The sequence below is a fragment of the Contarinia nasturtii genome, unplaced genomic scaffold (genome assembly GCF_009176525.2).
Source record: "Contarinia nasturtii isolate CC-2019 unplaced genomic scaffold, AAFC_CNas_1.1 Cnas_scaffold_414, whole genome shotgun sequence".
In the NCBI taxonomy this organism is placed as follows: domain Eukaryota; kingdom Metazoa; phylum Arthropoda; class Insecta; order Diptera; family Cecidomyiidae; genus Contarinia; species Contarinia nasturtii.
Window position 1 is genome coordinate 1,786,769 of NW_022197768.1, and position 13,112 is coordinate 1,799,880.

The 13,112-nt window shown below is 33.9% G+C and overlaps 2 protein-coding genes across 2 annotated transcripts; both read right to left on the reverse strand.

The window, feature by feature from the left end:
- Positions 1-1,237: 1,237 nt before the first annotated feature.
- On the reverse strand, positions 1,238-6,235 carry LOC116338645 (cohesin subunit SA-1). The gene is made up of 15 exons (XM_031764048.1): positions 6,058-6,235; positions 5,824-5,910; positions 5,509-5,744; positions 5,291-5,415; positions 5,044-5,214; positions 4,407-4,961; positions 4,154-4,332; positions 3,633-4,077; positions 3,379-3,561; positions 2,735-3,304; positions 2,514-2,670; positions 2,317-2,447; positions 2,074-2,250; positions 1,664-1,875; positions 1,238-1,591 (listed from the first exon to the last, which is right to left on the reverse strand). Exons 1-15 carry the CDS (start codon positions 6,060-6,062, stop codon positions 1,366-1,368), a joined length of 3,459 nt encoding a protein of 1,152 aa, XP_031619908.1. The 5' UTR covers positions 6,063-6,235; the 3' UTR covers positions 1,238-1,365.
- Positions 6,236-7,273: 1,038 nt separating this feature from the next.
- Positions 7,274-8,266, reverse strand: LOC116338661 (histone-lysine N-methyltransferase SETMAR-like). The gene is made up of 2 exons (XM_031764071.1): positions 7,762-8,266; positions 7,274-7,533 (listed from the first exon to the last, which is right to left on the reverse strand). Exons 1-2 carry the CDS (start codon positions 8,264-8,266, stop codon positions 7,274-7,276), a joined length of 765 nt encoding a protein of 254 aa, XP_031619931.1.
- Between the last annotated feature and the right edge of the window lie 4,846 nt (positions 8,267-13,112).

Consider the following 13,112-nt stretch of genomic DNA (forward strand, 5'->3'; position numbering starts at 1 on the left):
TTTCAATCTCTCTCTATGTCCCATTCACTGAACGAATTTCCATTTCGAACTGTTTATGGTGAGTACTGAGTAGGCTGTGTTGTTCACTCTATCTTAATAGAATTTACTAATTATTATCACACCAAAAATAAATCTGACCGTATTTTAAACCGCATATTAACAAAAATGATGTGCAAGAGATCGTCTCACAGAAAAAAAAAGAAAAACTTAGTTCCATATACAAATAATTTAGATTCGTCAATTGTTTGAAGAAAATGTGAAATAATCTATAGAAAAAATAACTTAGAAATACAAAGTCGAACTAAGTTAAAATGTTCATATTCAATCGAATTTTGCAAATTATACAATTAATAATTACTACTTCAAATACAGCATTTAATTATGTACAAAAGAAAGAGAAGAAAAAGAGAGATAGAGTAATTTAAAAACCATCATTTTTGGAATCAATCTGGAATGTTATCGTTTTCGACCTTTGAATACATACATTTTGTTCAATGTTAAACTGTTTACATGCATACTAAAAGAAACAGGTCAATGGATTCAATATAGAGTGATAATTTAAGTCTGATGTTTTTTTTACCTTTCCCTAAGCCTAGTATTCAATATCGATGTTTTTCATTTTTACCTTCAAATATATGATCAGTTTTACATTGTGCAGACTAAATGTTTTATTTCAAATGGACGTTAACTTGAAATTCGAGTTTCATAGCGAGATTATCACATAAAATCGATACATACATAGAAATTCGTTTTCGCTCGAATCACTTCATTAAATACATATGTGACAGAAATTTCATTTAAAAAAAATTGAAATTTATTTATCAGAATGGCATTAAATAGTTGCAATCTAATTCGATATTAAGGTGAGTGAGTTAAAACAAAGAAAAAAAAACTGCTTATACAAAACGTTGTCTTGTACACCGATCTTGTTATCGGTCTTACATTATCGGTCACCCCGGATATAGGTGATTTAGATAAGCAACGATGTGTGCATGTCGCCACTTGAACATAAAAAGAAAACCGAAATCTTCCGATAATTCGGAGTACAAAGTTGTTATTGTATTTTGTCCAAGTCGTGTGTGTGTGTGTGTGTATTTTTTGAGTTGTATTCGTTCATATCATGTCGAATTATAATGCAATTCAACATGCCAACACTCTCATATGTCTGTTGCAGACATAAAAAAAAATAATGGATTAAAGTTGTGATCAATATTTACAAATAAAAATGAAGAAAATATAATCGCCGCTCGATTTTAATTTTGCTTATTCTTTATTGGCTTATTTTGGCTATGGTTTCTAAATTAATGTGACATTGAGATTTTTATTTCTTAAATTTCGTTTCACAAAAGCAAAATGTGTTTTCTTCTATCCTCTAAAATCTGGATCGGCATCGGAATTCTCATTCTCTTCGTCATCTTCTTCGTTTGCATCCTGCTCCTTTCGACGCTTTGTATATGCTCGTTTTGATGTGACTGGAGCTTGATCAGTTTCACCGTGCATCAATGCGTTTTTATAATTTTGTAACGGTTGCCAGTCTTCTGCTCGACTCGATGGCATTCCCGGTGATACGCGTCGTTCCAAGAAGTTCAATCTATTTTTGAAATCGTTAAAATCGTCGTTATCATCAAATCAACTTTTGACATCCATTCAAATTGATACTTACACAACTTTCTTATCTTGTTTCAACAATTTGTTTGTGAATTCATTCAAAATCTCAAGGAATAGCAAGCATGGTGGTGGTGCTGACGGATCATCAAAGGCATCGCTATTGCTTTGCACAGCAAATAATATACCAGCTCGATGTAATGAAATGATGGCCTCCCGATTTTTCACCGCATCCAAACCGAATGAAAGTGCAAATCGTTTTGCCAATTCCTAAAAAAATACATTTCAATTTGGATTCTTGACAAATTCTTTAATGTCCGACATACAGAGAACTGTTATAGGCACTTATTTTTTGTAAGTACTGCTCTTTCTTGTATTCGGGTGCAGCACTTCAAAAATGTTTTATGGAATAAGTGCGCGTGCTATAGTGAGTGCCAATAACAGCTCTGCCAATATAATCGATCCTACCTTTAAATCTGTGAATGCTTGTGCATTTTTCGATACATAAATCGAATCGTTGACCTTTTGTATTTCCTTGTATGTGGTAATCAGACTCATACACATTGTGAGTGCACAATTGATTTTGTTGATTTCACGTGCTTTTCCCATTGTTGCTTTTATTATGTCTCCGTATTCATTGTAACACTGGCAGAAGATAAACTAAAAATCAGATTCTCTACTCACACACAAACGGATCTGTTCAAAACTTACGCGCAGATAATGCTTAAAAATATCCGCAGCTGACTTGATCGGGATTACATTGTACACTATCAATTTGCAGTAGGCGGCCAAATAGTTTCGCTTTTTGTGCAATTCTTCGATGCGTGTTTCATCATGGCTCTCTACAAATTCATGAAAAATGAACATGAAATAACTGTGCAAACATTTGAAGAGGATGAATAACAAACCTTCTTCTTGTGTAGCAAATACATAATGCTGAACAAATCCATTCAGCACAGCTTGCTGTTCGGCCGTTGAAATAAAATGAAGTTTCTTATAAACGGGATTTATCGAAGCCAGTACGTCCGAGAAAATGATCAAGAGGTCACAAATTGATTTGAAAGCCTAAAAAAAATGAGTTAATCATCAAACTGAACTACATCTCTAAACGATTGGCTGCTATACTTACTGCTTCTCGAATTTCAATAACTTTACTCGATCGCACTAGTTCAGTGCAGACGTTCATAAATTTGAAGAGATTTCGTTGCAGAATTAACGACGCCTCTTCTTGATTTTGTGGTTCGCATGTATTTTCCAAAAAGTGTTGTCCCCATGTTATTGCGAAATAGCATGATTCGATGCAATAAACCAATGCCTCGTTTGGAAGTGCCTTGCCTTCTGCTGTCCGTGATTGGCACTCATCAAGATCCTCGTACAATGAATCGAAAATGCCCCATGGATTTAAATTGTGACACGAATACAAAATGGACACTTTCTTCAAGCTGACAATGATGTTGAATATTTCGTCTTCGTTTGGTACCTCTTCACCGGCAATCAAATTACGCCAATCGTCGATGGCCTCTTTGTAACGATTTACACATTGATCGATGATATTTGATCGTGCAATATCACATTTTGTGAAAATGCCACTGCCTTCTGTACACAAGAATTCCAATGTTTTTGAACACGTTTCGAGCACATCACGATCGTTGTGCATAAGCATTATGCTGCCCATTTTATCCAAAAATGCTTGTAAATTCTGATTTTGAACACGAAAATAAAATTATAATTATGCAACGAAAGTTTGTCATTTTTTGCCCAAATATAACTTACAGCCTCTTGTCGGGAATTGGTATAAACCACCAAATCGAAATATTGTGGAATGGCCATCAAATTGGCTAGTTTCTCAGCATCGGCACCGTACCGTTGCAACAATGTTGGTAATGTTTGTATGAAATGTTCAGTCATCTTTTGTTTGTCTTCTTGCACTTGTTTCACCTCTTTGGACGTTTGTGTCTGAATTATTGGGTTAACATGGTTAATTATCATTTAAGTTGTGTTATATGAGTGATTCAAGGTAAATATACCATTTTGCGACTTGTGCCGCGTCCAACTGGCGGTTCACCGCTAGAACACTGTCGAACAGCGCTAACCATAATCTCAATCAATGTTGACTCTTGCTTATTGTCCAATTGTTCTTCGTTCGGTCCGGGCTCTTCCATCAATAGATCGGTCATACATTCCCAGTCTTTCACCATTGGATTGTTATCAATGAATGAATCCACCAAATATGCGCCGTGCTCGTGTAATTCAGATTCAATGAAAAATTGTACCAAATCCCGAATCAATGGTGTATTCGGCAAACGTTTTTTGCCACGTTTCGTCTTAACAACATCGATTGAATCTTCATCCAAATGGAAAAGTCGTACATTCAAGAATTCAGCGGCCGCCTGAGCAACACCACGATGTGACGAATACACCAATTCATAAACGATTTCACAATCTTTGTCCGTTAGAATGTCTGGATGGATTCTTGATTTTTCAAATTAAAAAAAACGGATTCAATGACATTGAATATAACATAAGATCCATTTTAAAATGTGCTTACTTGAGAATGCTGATCACCAATTTAACCGCAATGACAGCCACATCAAATTCCTTATCCAATGTCATGGCAACAATACGATCTTTAAATTTGGATGTGAACAATTCCAGTTTGCCTTTGAGATCTTCAGATGCGTACAGTGGCAATAAAGCCTGTAAGCACCGCAAACGAACATCGCCAACCTGTTACAAATCGAAAATAGTCACGTTTCGTGTTTATTTGTTATTCTTATTGGAATGTTGTTTGACAAATATACCTTGTCATGTAGGGTCCAACCGATGTATTTGAGGTAGGAATCATCCAGGAAATTTACTGGAAATTTAATCATCCATACACCAATCTCACTCATGCATATGCCCCGAATCTCGGGCAATGTGTCTCGATATCTGTGCACAAACACCGATTTGAACATGTAAGTCAACATGTTTTTGATTTCTTCCATGTTCTCTTCCAATTCAGTGCGTTTTGTCAATAACGATTCCAATCGATCATTGGCACGTTTATCTCGTGTTTTTAATCGTTCAGTTTCATATTGACGTGCTGCATTGTCAAAATTAACCGATACCAAGAGTGCAACGTCAACCAAAGCCGTCATAAGTTTCATGGCCGCCAATGTGGCCGTATGACGAAAAGCACGAACTTGTGAATCCGATAAACCGGTTAGCAATGAAATCAAATGGTCCATTAGAAATTGATCGAAAATAATTGAATACTGGCATTGTTTGACGAGCGTTTGCACAAAATCGCAAAAGTTTACTTTGAACTTTTTCCATTGTTGACCTGGCATTATCAATGGATATTCACCACTTTCCTGTTTGAAAAAAAAATAAGATCACATTTGTAGAATTGTTTAAAATCAATAAACAAATTCGTCACGATGCGAAAATACTAACTTCATCGAATTCTTCTGTCATTTTTCGAATGATAACGGTGTGTTCCATAAATGATATTTCAGGTGTAATGCGACCTTTACAACCACTTGCATTGATGAAAAACTGCATTAAAACCATGAGTGCAAGGTCTCTGTCCTGCTTATAACTCTCAATCCATTCATCAACGATGCTCTACAGGCGAAAAAACAACCACAATCAATTATATTTTTCATGCTTATCAAGAAACAATGCTTCTTATTCTTCATACCGCTATCGCTGATTTTGAGTTTCGAATGATGTAGTATAAACTGTTTTCATCCTCTGTTACATCTCGTTCATTATCACGACGATTGTCATGATGAACAACTGGTGGTTTCTCCACAATCGGTTTTTCTATTAAAAAAAAAAACATCAACAGAAAGTTAAAATGTATACCATAAGAGATAGATTTAAAATTGCGATTTTGAAAAATGTCCATTAACGCACCAACTCGTTCCACAACTTTTTCGACAACTAGCCGAGGTGGACGTCCTGCTTTGCGCTTACGGGTTGATTGTGTCGGTGGTGTCGCACGAAATATTTCCTCATCGTCATCATCAATAATTGGCGGCCGATCACGTATACCACCCCTAGCCCTCAATCTAGTCATGCGACCACCTTTAACTGGTGATTCTCCATCGCCTTGATCTGAATAACTTTCATTCAAATGATCACTACTGCCACTAAAACATAAAATATACAGATTAATTTTGTGAATCTTCATTGGTGCGCAATTTGATTTGTTTCTCACTAAATACATACCCAACACCGCCACGATACATATCTTCTTCATATTCCATCGGAACAGGATCATCCATTCGGATGCGTTTGCCACCTCGTCTTGGCATCCTATAGGAAAAAGACGAAAATCAACAATCGCACATAACATTACCGCTCAACATTCCATTAGTTTATATTGTAAACAAGCCTTCGTATACACGGAATGAGGCGTATTCGTGGTATAATTTGGTTTCATCAAAAATACTTGTTACTTACATCATTTTGAAGGTTTTCTTCTTATTATTATTCACCGTATCAAAATAATTCAATTGTATTCACTATTTTTATGAATTTTTTTTTTTCATTTAAACAAAATATTTGGTGTAAATGTCGTTTGTTGTTTGTGCATTATGGAGTGGTTTCCATCTTTAATTTAGAAACGCATCTGTCATATTGTTTGGCTTTTTCTTTTAGTACACACATTTAGTACTAGTTTTGACGTATCATATAAACAGACACAATACCGAATTGTATTCAACGCAAACGGATTCTGATTTTATTTGTCTGTTTTCGAAAATAGTTTTTCTATTCTATAACACAATAAGAATAAAACCATCTCATATGGGAAAAACAATTATCTTTACAATGTTATTCAGCTAACTTTGAATTCATAGTAGTTTTTCAATTTTATTTCAGCTGAATGTGAAATATTTTTGAAATTACAATTATTCAAAAACAATTAAAATGAATGTGACTAAACTATTCTATTGTTGCTATGTGGTTGATCTTCACACAATACTGAATCTAACGAGGATCATAGTTCTCTGAGTGGCCAAAGTCATGACGAATATCCCGCTTACATACTAATATTTTTATACTATTATGTATTTTTCATTTTTAGTGTTAGAATTGCTTTAACAATTGCTTAGTGGTTTAATATTAGAAAATTTATATTTTTAAACTGAAATGAAACTGATGTTCCAAAGAAAAAAAAGTACATCAAGTTTTTCAAACGCCTGAATATAAGAAAGAGCACCACTTAGAAGAAAAGTGGCTGCACCTCGATGGTGCCTATAACAGATCTGTTTGGAAGAAGATTGCTATCTGAAAATATCCGACTTCAAATAAAAATCTATCAAATTGATTCAAAAAAATACGTTATTTATTATTTTATGATTCTTCATTCAATCATCCTGAAAAAAGAAAAATCGTTTCTCATTGATCTGCTTATCAAACAATATAGTTAAAATGGAAATTCGTCAAAATGTCGGTGAATTCATTATGTCCATAAAATTGATACCGTCAATAATTTATACTCGATTCATTTTTGGTCACTTTCGCACTTAACTTATATGTTTAACCGAATTAATATGAAACCTGGTTTTCAGATATTTAATGTTTTGGTAATCAGAAAAGTACGCTTCAGGAAGACTTATATAGTAAATGTTAGAAAAAATTAACATTAAGTTTTCATTTTGATGAAAATGTACATTTAATCATCGACATAATCACCTTCCGATTCAATACATTTGGTCCAGCGGCTCTCTAACATATTTATACCTTCTTCATAATATTCAGAAACGAATCTATCGAAATATGCGTTTGTTTCGGTGATAAGTTCATCTTTTGAATAGAATTTCTTTCCACTAAACCATTTTTTCAAGTTCGGTAACAAATGATAATTGCTGGGGGCCAAGTCCGGTGCATTGTTTGGATGTGGAAGCACTTCAAAATGCAGTTGATTCAATTTTTCTGTAAAGTGTTTGTTATTATCATGATGAAATAGAACTACTTTCTGTGGACGTTTTTCTTTAATTTCGTTATTTAATCTGTCTAACAACGAGGCGTAATATTTAGTCGTTCTCTTTTGCTCGCTTTCAATATAATCAACAAATATGACTCCAAATGCGTCCCAAAAAATTGTCATTCTCATCATACACGATTTTTTTGGCCGCTTCGCTGTATTTGCGCCGTGTTTACCTTCCGAGTCAAAGTAATGTATCCACATCTCATCAACTGTTATAAATCGAGTCAAAAATTCTTTTGGATTCAATTTAAATCGTTTCAAATTTTGCTGGGCAATATTGGCGCGTTCCTCTTTTTGGTCCAGATTAAGCGTCTGCGGTACCCAATGTGCGAATAGCTTTTTCAATTTCAAATGCTCATGCAAAATTTTAAACACTGAACCATGCGATATACCGGTTGTCTCAGCAATTTCACGTACTTTTAGCTTCGGATCGCCAAGTACCAGGTTATGTAATTTTTTAACCGTCTCATCAATAACTACCTCTTTTGGCCGACCTGGACTCGGTACGGTGCTGGTACTCGTGCGACCGCATTTGAATTCAGTAAACCACTTATGGATCGTTGCAGTTGCTGGTGCAGAGTCCGGATAATGCTTATCGAGTGCATTTTTCGTTTCGGTAATGGTTTTTTTGCGCAAAAAGTAATGTTTAATTAAGACACGAAATTCATCCTTTTCCATTGTAATATGAAATAAATGGTCGATTGAGTGATTTCAATTGCCAAAACTCGGGAACAAATTTACGATTCGGTACAATTTTGACAGTAGTCCTTTAAAGATGTTTATTTGTCACTGAAATTGTCAAAAACGAAATGAATTCTGTACTGGTGGAGCCACCTGTTATAATTTTCAGGTCAATATTGATCGACATAGTTGCAAATAATCGAAAAAGAAGATTTTTTTCCCAGATAAAACAGTAATTGGTATTTCAAATGATGGAAATTTTGAAAACGCATGGAACTAATGAATATTGAAGCTTACATCCTTGATCATCATTTAATAAATGTATCGTTTATCGCAAGCTCAATTAAAAATTGTACGCTTTATGATATGGTGTGTGCACTGTTGTTTCCAATAAAATGTGACGATTTTAAATTATGGATGATACGGAAATTGCGTCATTGGTAATATAAATGAGTGTATTTATTTAAATTTTAAATTCTGTCTGACATTCCGCAGAGTTTATTGTGTCGCATTGAATCAGAGAGAAAAGTGATATTTTAAAATATAACAACCGAAAGCCGCTTTTTTCTCTCATTTTTTTTTAACAACCGTAAAATTTTTGCACGAGTCATTTTGGCTGCTTCAGTAAGTCATAGAGTCATACGATTCTCTAAAATGCATAAAATATTTTTTTTCCGTTACTTTGGTGTGCCGATGCATGCTCACCAAATCATTATCGGAATAGTGGAAAACTTAAATCAACAACAAAAAAAAACAGTCAAAATAATTAAACGGAACAAATTTGTACCAGTAATTACATGTCAGAATGTCATTTTTCTTTTGAACATTTTGAGACGATGAAAATTAATTGGAAGCTGAGTCATTTGCATGAACCATTCACTCCAAATCTGTCACAAATGAAACGCGTCTACAATCATCGGCTTGAACTTTATATACCACAAAACGCGCACAGAAAGAAAAAAAGAATAAAAAAAAGTTCATTGGAAGCGCGCAGCCCATTAAGAGCAGTAAAATTAAAAAAAAATCTAATGAAAATACAATTTGGAAAAAGACAACCCACCATAGTTAAGGTCCAGAACCGTTAACAATTTTGACTTGATGAAGAAGCAGCACCGTTTCACATAAACAACGATAGAAGAGACATATTATAGCCAACGAAATTTTTTTGAAGGGAATGCCGAAAAAGGGACACACTCACAAATAAATTCGATAGAAATATGATCGAGAGTGCGTAAGAGAGAAATGGAGTTAGAGGGAGAGTGAAAAAAATACATATATAAGAAAATGAACAACAAAAAATAATATAAAAGAAAAGATACCGACAAAGGCCAATTTCACACACATGTGTGTGTTCGTGAACTAATTTCCATATTCTGAAAATTGACAAAGCAGTAAATTCGCTTCACTTTGTTTTGGTACTCTGGGTTGGCGGTTCCGTCTTCATCATGCGAGTGTCACATTGCGTAACTAATAAATAACATTTTCGGTATGGAAAAAAAAGTGTTTCCTTTGAAAAAATATTAACATTACGACCATAAATAAATATAGATATTTTCTTGTGAGCCATGCGAGCGGGTTCGATTTCAGATTTGTTCGGAATGATTTCAGAACCGACTGAATATATGATAAATTGGCTGACATTATTGGATATTAACATCTTTTATGCCATCTGATCTTTGGTTTGTTTCTGTGCGATGAGGCGCGCATTGAATCACAAAATAAAGGCTCAACATCGTTATGCTGCAATGAACACATTGCCCTGCCAAACAGCAGCTACTTCAATTGTGGTGGCCTTGTGCCTCTTGTCTCTTATTTTGGTCTTTCATTTATTTTATGTGTGAAGTAATCTTGTGTATGCGTGTGTGTATTTCCTTAATCTTTTTCGGTAGCAAACCGTAACTAGAAATTTGAGACAAACTATCCATTTCGAAATTGTCCATGTGATGCAAATCGAGTTTCACACTCATGCATTTTTGTTGCATTCAAACACTTTCTACAAATGTTCTCGATGTTGTTGTTTTCTTTTTCTCCTTTAACTTGTTACATTATATTTCATTTAAATCGTCTGATGTTTTACCGAATGGCGATGGAGGATGTATAAACGTAGCAACATGAATCAACTTGAGAAAAAAAAAGAAGAAACACTTCACTACCGCTCTATTTCGATCAGCATCACAATGCCACTAATAATGAATTAAGTTGTAATTTCTGTATTAAATACATTTGCTTCGCTCACTTATTATTATTTTTGAGATGCAAAACGTTGCATTGTTTCTATTGATTGGAGTATGTTCAATAGGTAAATATCCGGTACGATCGTAACACTTTATATGTGATACATTTGAAATGATTGGCTTTGTTATGGGATTAGTCACGTTCTATTGGAAAAACACATAAATACATGCAAAATCGACTGCGATAACACCAAAACCATTTGTTCTTGAAACATATATTTATGTTCTATATTTTTGTTTCTAGTACACAAAACAAGAAGAAAAAAGTGTGTGATTTTTGCAATAAAATATTACTACCGAAACCACAACACTTGTTCCATTTCTATTTCTTTATTTTGTTGCACTATATTTGATATTTTGGCGCATACATATTTGCTTTAATCATTTTGGACTAGTTAAACGATCGTTGTTTTTCATTTTGTAATTACATTGTCATCATAACATATCCAAAAGGCATGCAAATCTCTCTACGACTCGAAACAACTGTTTGCTGTTGCATACTTTGTTCGATATATTTCTTTTCTTTGCATTCGATTCTACCCGTAGCCATGAACGATCATAAAAATTGGATTATCGCATCTTTTGTTTTCCATGCCAAATCACTTTTTTTCACTTTCATACAATTTTATGCCATGCGCGATGTTTACTTTGAAATATGAGCACAAAGTTATTACACAAAGTGTTTGTAACACTCTTTTTCACTCTGCTAGTTGACCCAAATTTGCCAAATGCTTCATTTCTATCGGGCATTATTTGGCTTACTCATATTATTTCCAAAAAAGGATAATGAAACGGGTCACAACTGAGATATATTAGAAATTGGAACCAAATAATAATAATTTTTTTTGGAGATGAGGCCAAAATCAATTTACATTTTTTCCACCTGGACTTTTCGATCTTGCACATTTATGATAGCAATGCTGATAATTTCAATAACTTTAAGCTTACATTTAAGTATTCAACTTTGTTTTTTTACCACCTATAAAGTATCAGTTCGTAAAACTTTATGATTATTTGTGGTGAAATTGGCATACGTAAATAATGTAACAAGTCGATAAGAAAACGGAAAAATATATAAAATTTGAATGCATTCAGAATAAAGATTCAATTTTAATGTACTCTTGGCGTTTGATGAAAGTACTCTTTTTGTTTGTTTTATTCAAATTTAATTTTAATCCGTGAATGTCAATTTCTATTCTTTTAGCGTAGCTTTTTTCAATGAAATAATTCAATTACATCACAATTATTATCGGATTTAATAGTCTCGACGTCGATCGGCTTCGGAGTTGAAAAATTGCCTCCGTTGTGAACTTTGCTAAAAACTAAATCTGGTTCCGATTTCTTTTAAATAGTGAGTGCATTTGATAAAGAACCGATCATAATCGGACAAGCTAATAATTTTTTTTCGCAAGCTAATCATTAAATACTGAAACTATTCTCAGAAATGCTTTCGTCGTCAACATCTTTGGACGAAAGCAAATGACACATTTCAAGCTACTGTTTGCCACGAGAAAATTTGAGCATTTAAACTATGTGCATGAGTTGCGGTTTTTTTCGAAAACTGTCTTCTTCAACGATTGAAACTGTCAAAAAATGACATGATGCGTCAATCCGTTTAGCTAATGAAGGGATCACATTTCGTTCCTTTGAGCATATGCTTTTAATCATACATTTTCAAAATAAATATGTTTTGAGTGGATTTATTTTGAATAAAATCGATGAATTATCGCCAATAAAGTTCTACTGGAATAATATGCAGCCATTTAAAAAGAATGGTTTGAAAAATCGTATCTGTGATATTTTTTTTTATCAAAGAATCATTAATCGCTGTTAAACTATCAGTTAATTTTTCACCAACTTTTCATAATATTCGTTCAAATTTGACATCGGAATGCGTCGATCCTTCAACATTTGACAAATCGAGAAAATATTGCAACATGCGAGTCATTAAATCTTTGGTTAAATTAATTTGCTGACGGAAAATTGTTTTTAAAATTACCAATTATTCATCAATGGCACACATAACTTGCCAAAAGTGTACGATACAAAATTAGCACATGTTCTGTTGGTCTTTTTTACTGAAACATTTTTATCGATTATTTACCAATGGATTCAAATTGTAATTGTCGTAAGTATAATTGCCATATTTCATAGTGAAAATAAAGGCAAAGTGCTTGATTGACTCGACAAATCAATGCCATGCACCAATAGATAGCAAGAGCATTCGCTGCATTGAAATCAATCATTTCGTGTGGTTGCGTATCGTTAACAAATTTCACCTCTTCATACATTTACGACAAAAATCACAATTTGAATTGCGCGTATATGTGAAACATGTGTAGCATCCAAATGTGTTCGGAACGACAGTCTATTACAAATTAAATCAAAGCATGTCTTGAAAACATTTAAGTAAAACACGTGTTTGTCGCATTTTCAACATTTCCTTGGTATTTTGATTTGGCCTTTTTTTTCCTCTTACATGCACATTCTACAAATGGAGAAGAAAGCAATGTTCCATCAGCGCTCACTCTTTCTTTCTACAGTAGCTATGATGCGCCCCATACAACCACCATATTTCGTTTCGAATGCAATTTTTATGTTAATGTTAT

What these genes read in the sequence shown, in the direction of transcription:
- LOC116338645 (XM_031764048.1), bottom strand. An exon ending in ACTCAAAATCAGCGATAGCG is followed by an intron (nt 5,215 to 5,290) that starts GTATGAAGAATA and finishes TTTCGCCTGTAG; the next exon opens with AGCATCGTTGATGAATGGAT. An exon ending in TTGGTGATCAGCATTCTCAA is followed by an intron (nt 4,078 to 4,153) that starts GTAAGCACATTT and finishes TGAAAAATCAAG; the next exon opens with AATCCATCCAGACATTCTAA.
- LOC116338661 (XM_031764071.1), bottom strand. Translation starts at nt 8,266, where the DNA reads ATGGAAAAGGATGAATTTCGTGTCTTAATTAAACATTACTTTTTGCGC. An exon ending in ACATTACTTTGACTCGGAAG is followed by an intron (nt 7,534 to 7,761) that starts GTAAACACGGCG and finishes AACACTTTACAG; the next exon opens with AAAAATTGAATCAACTGCAT.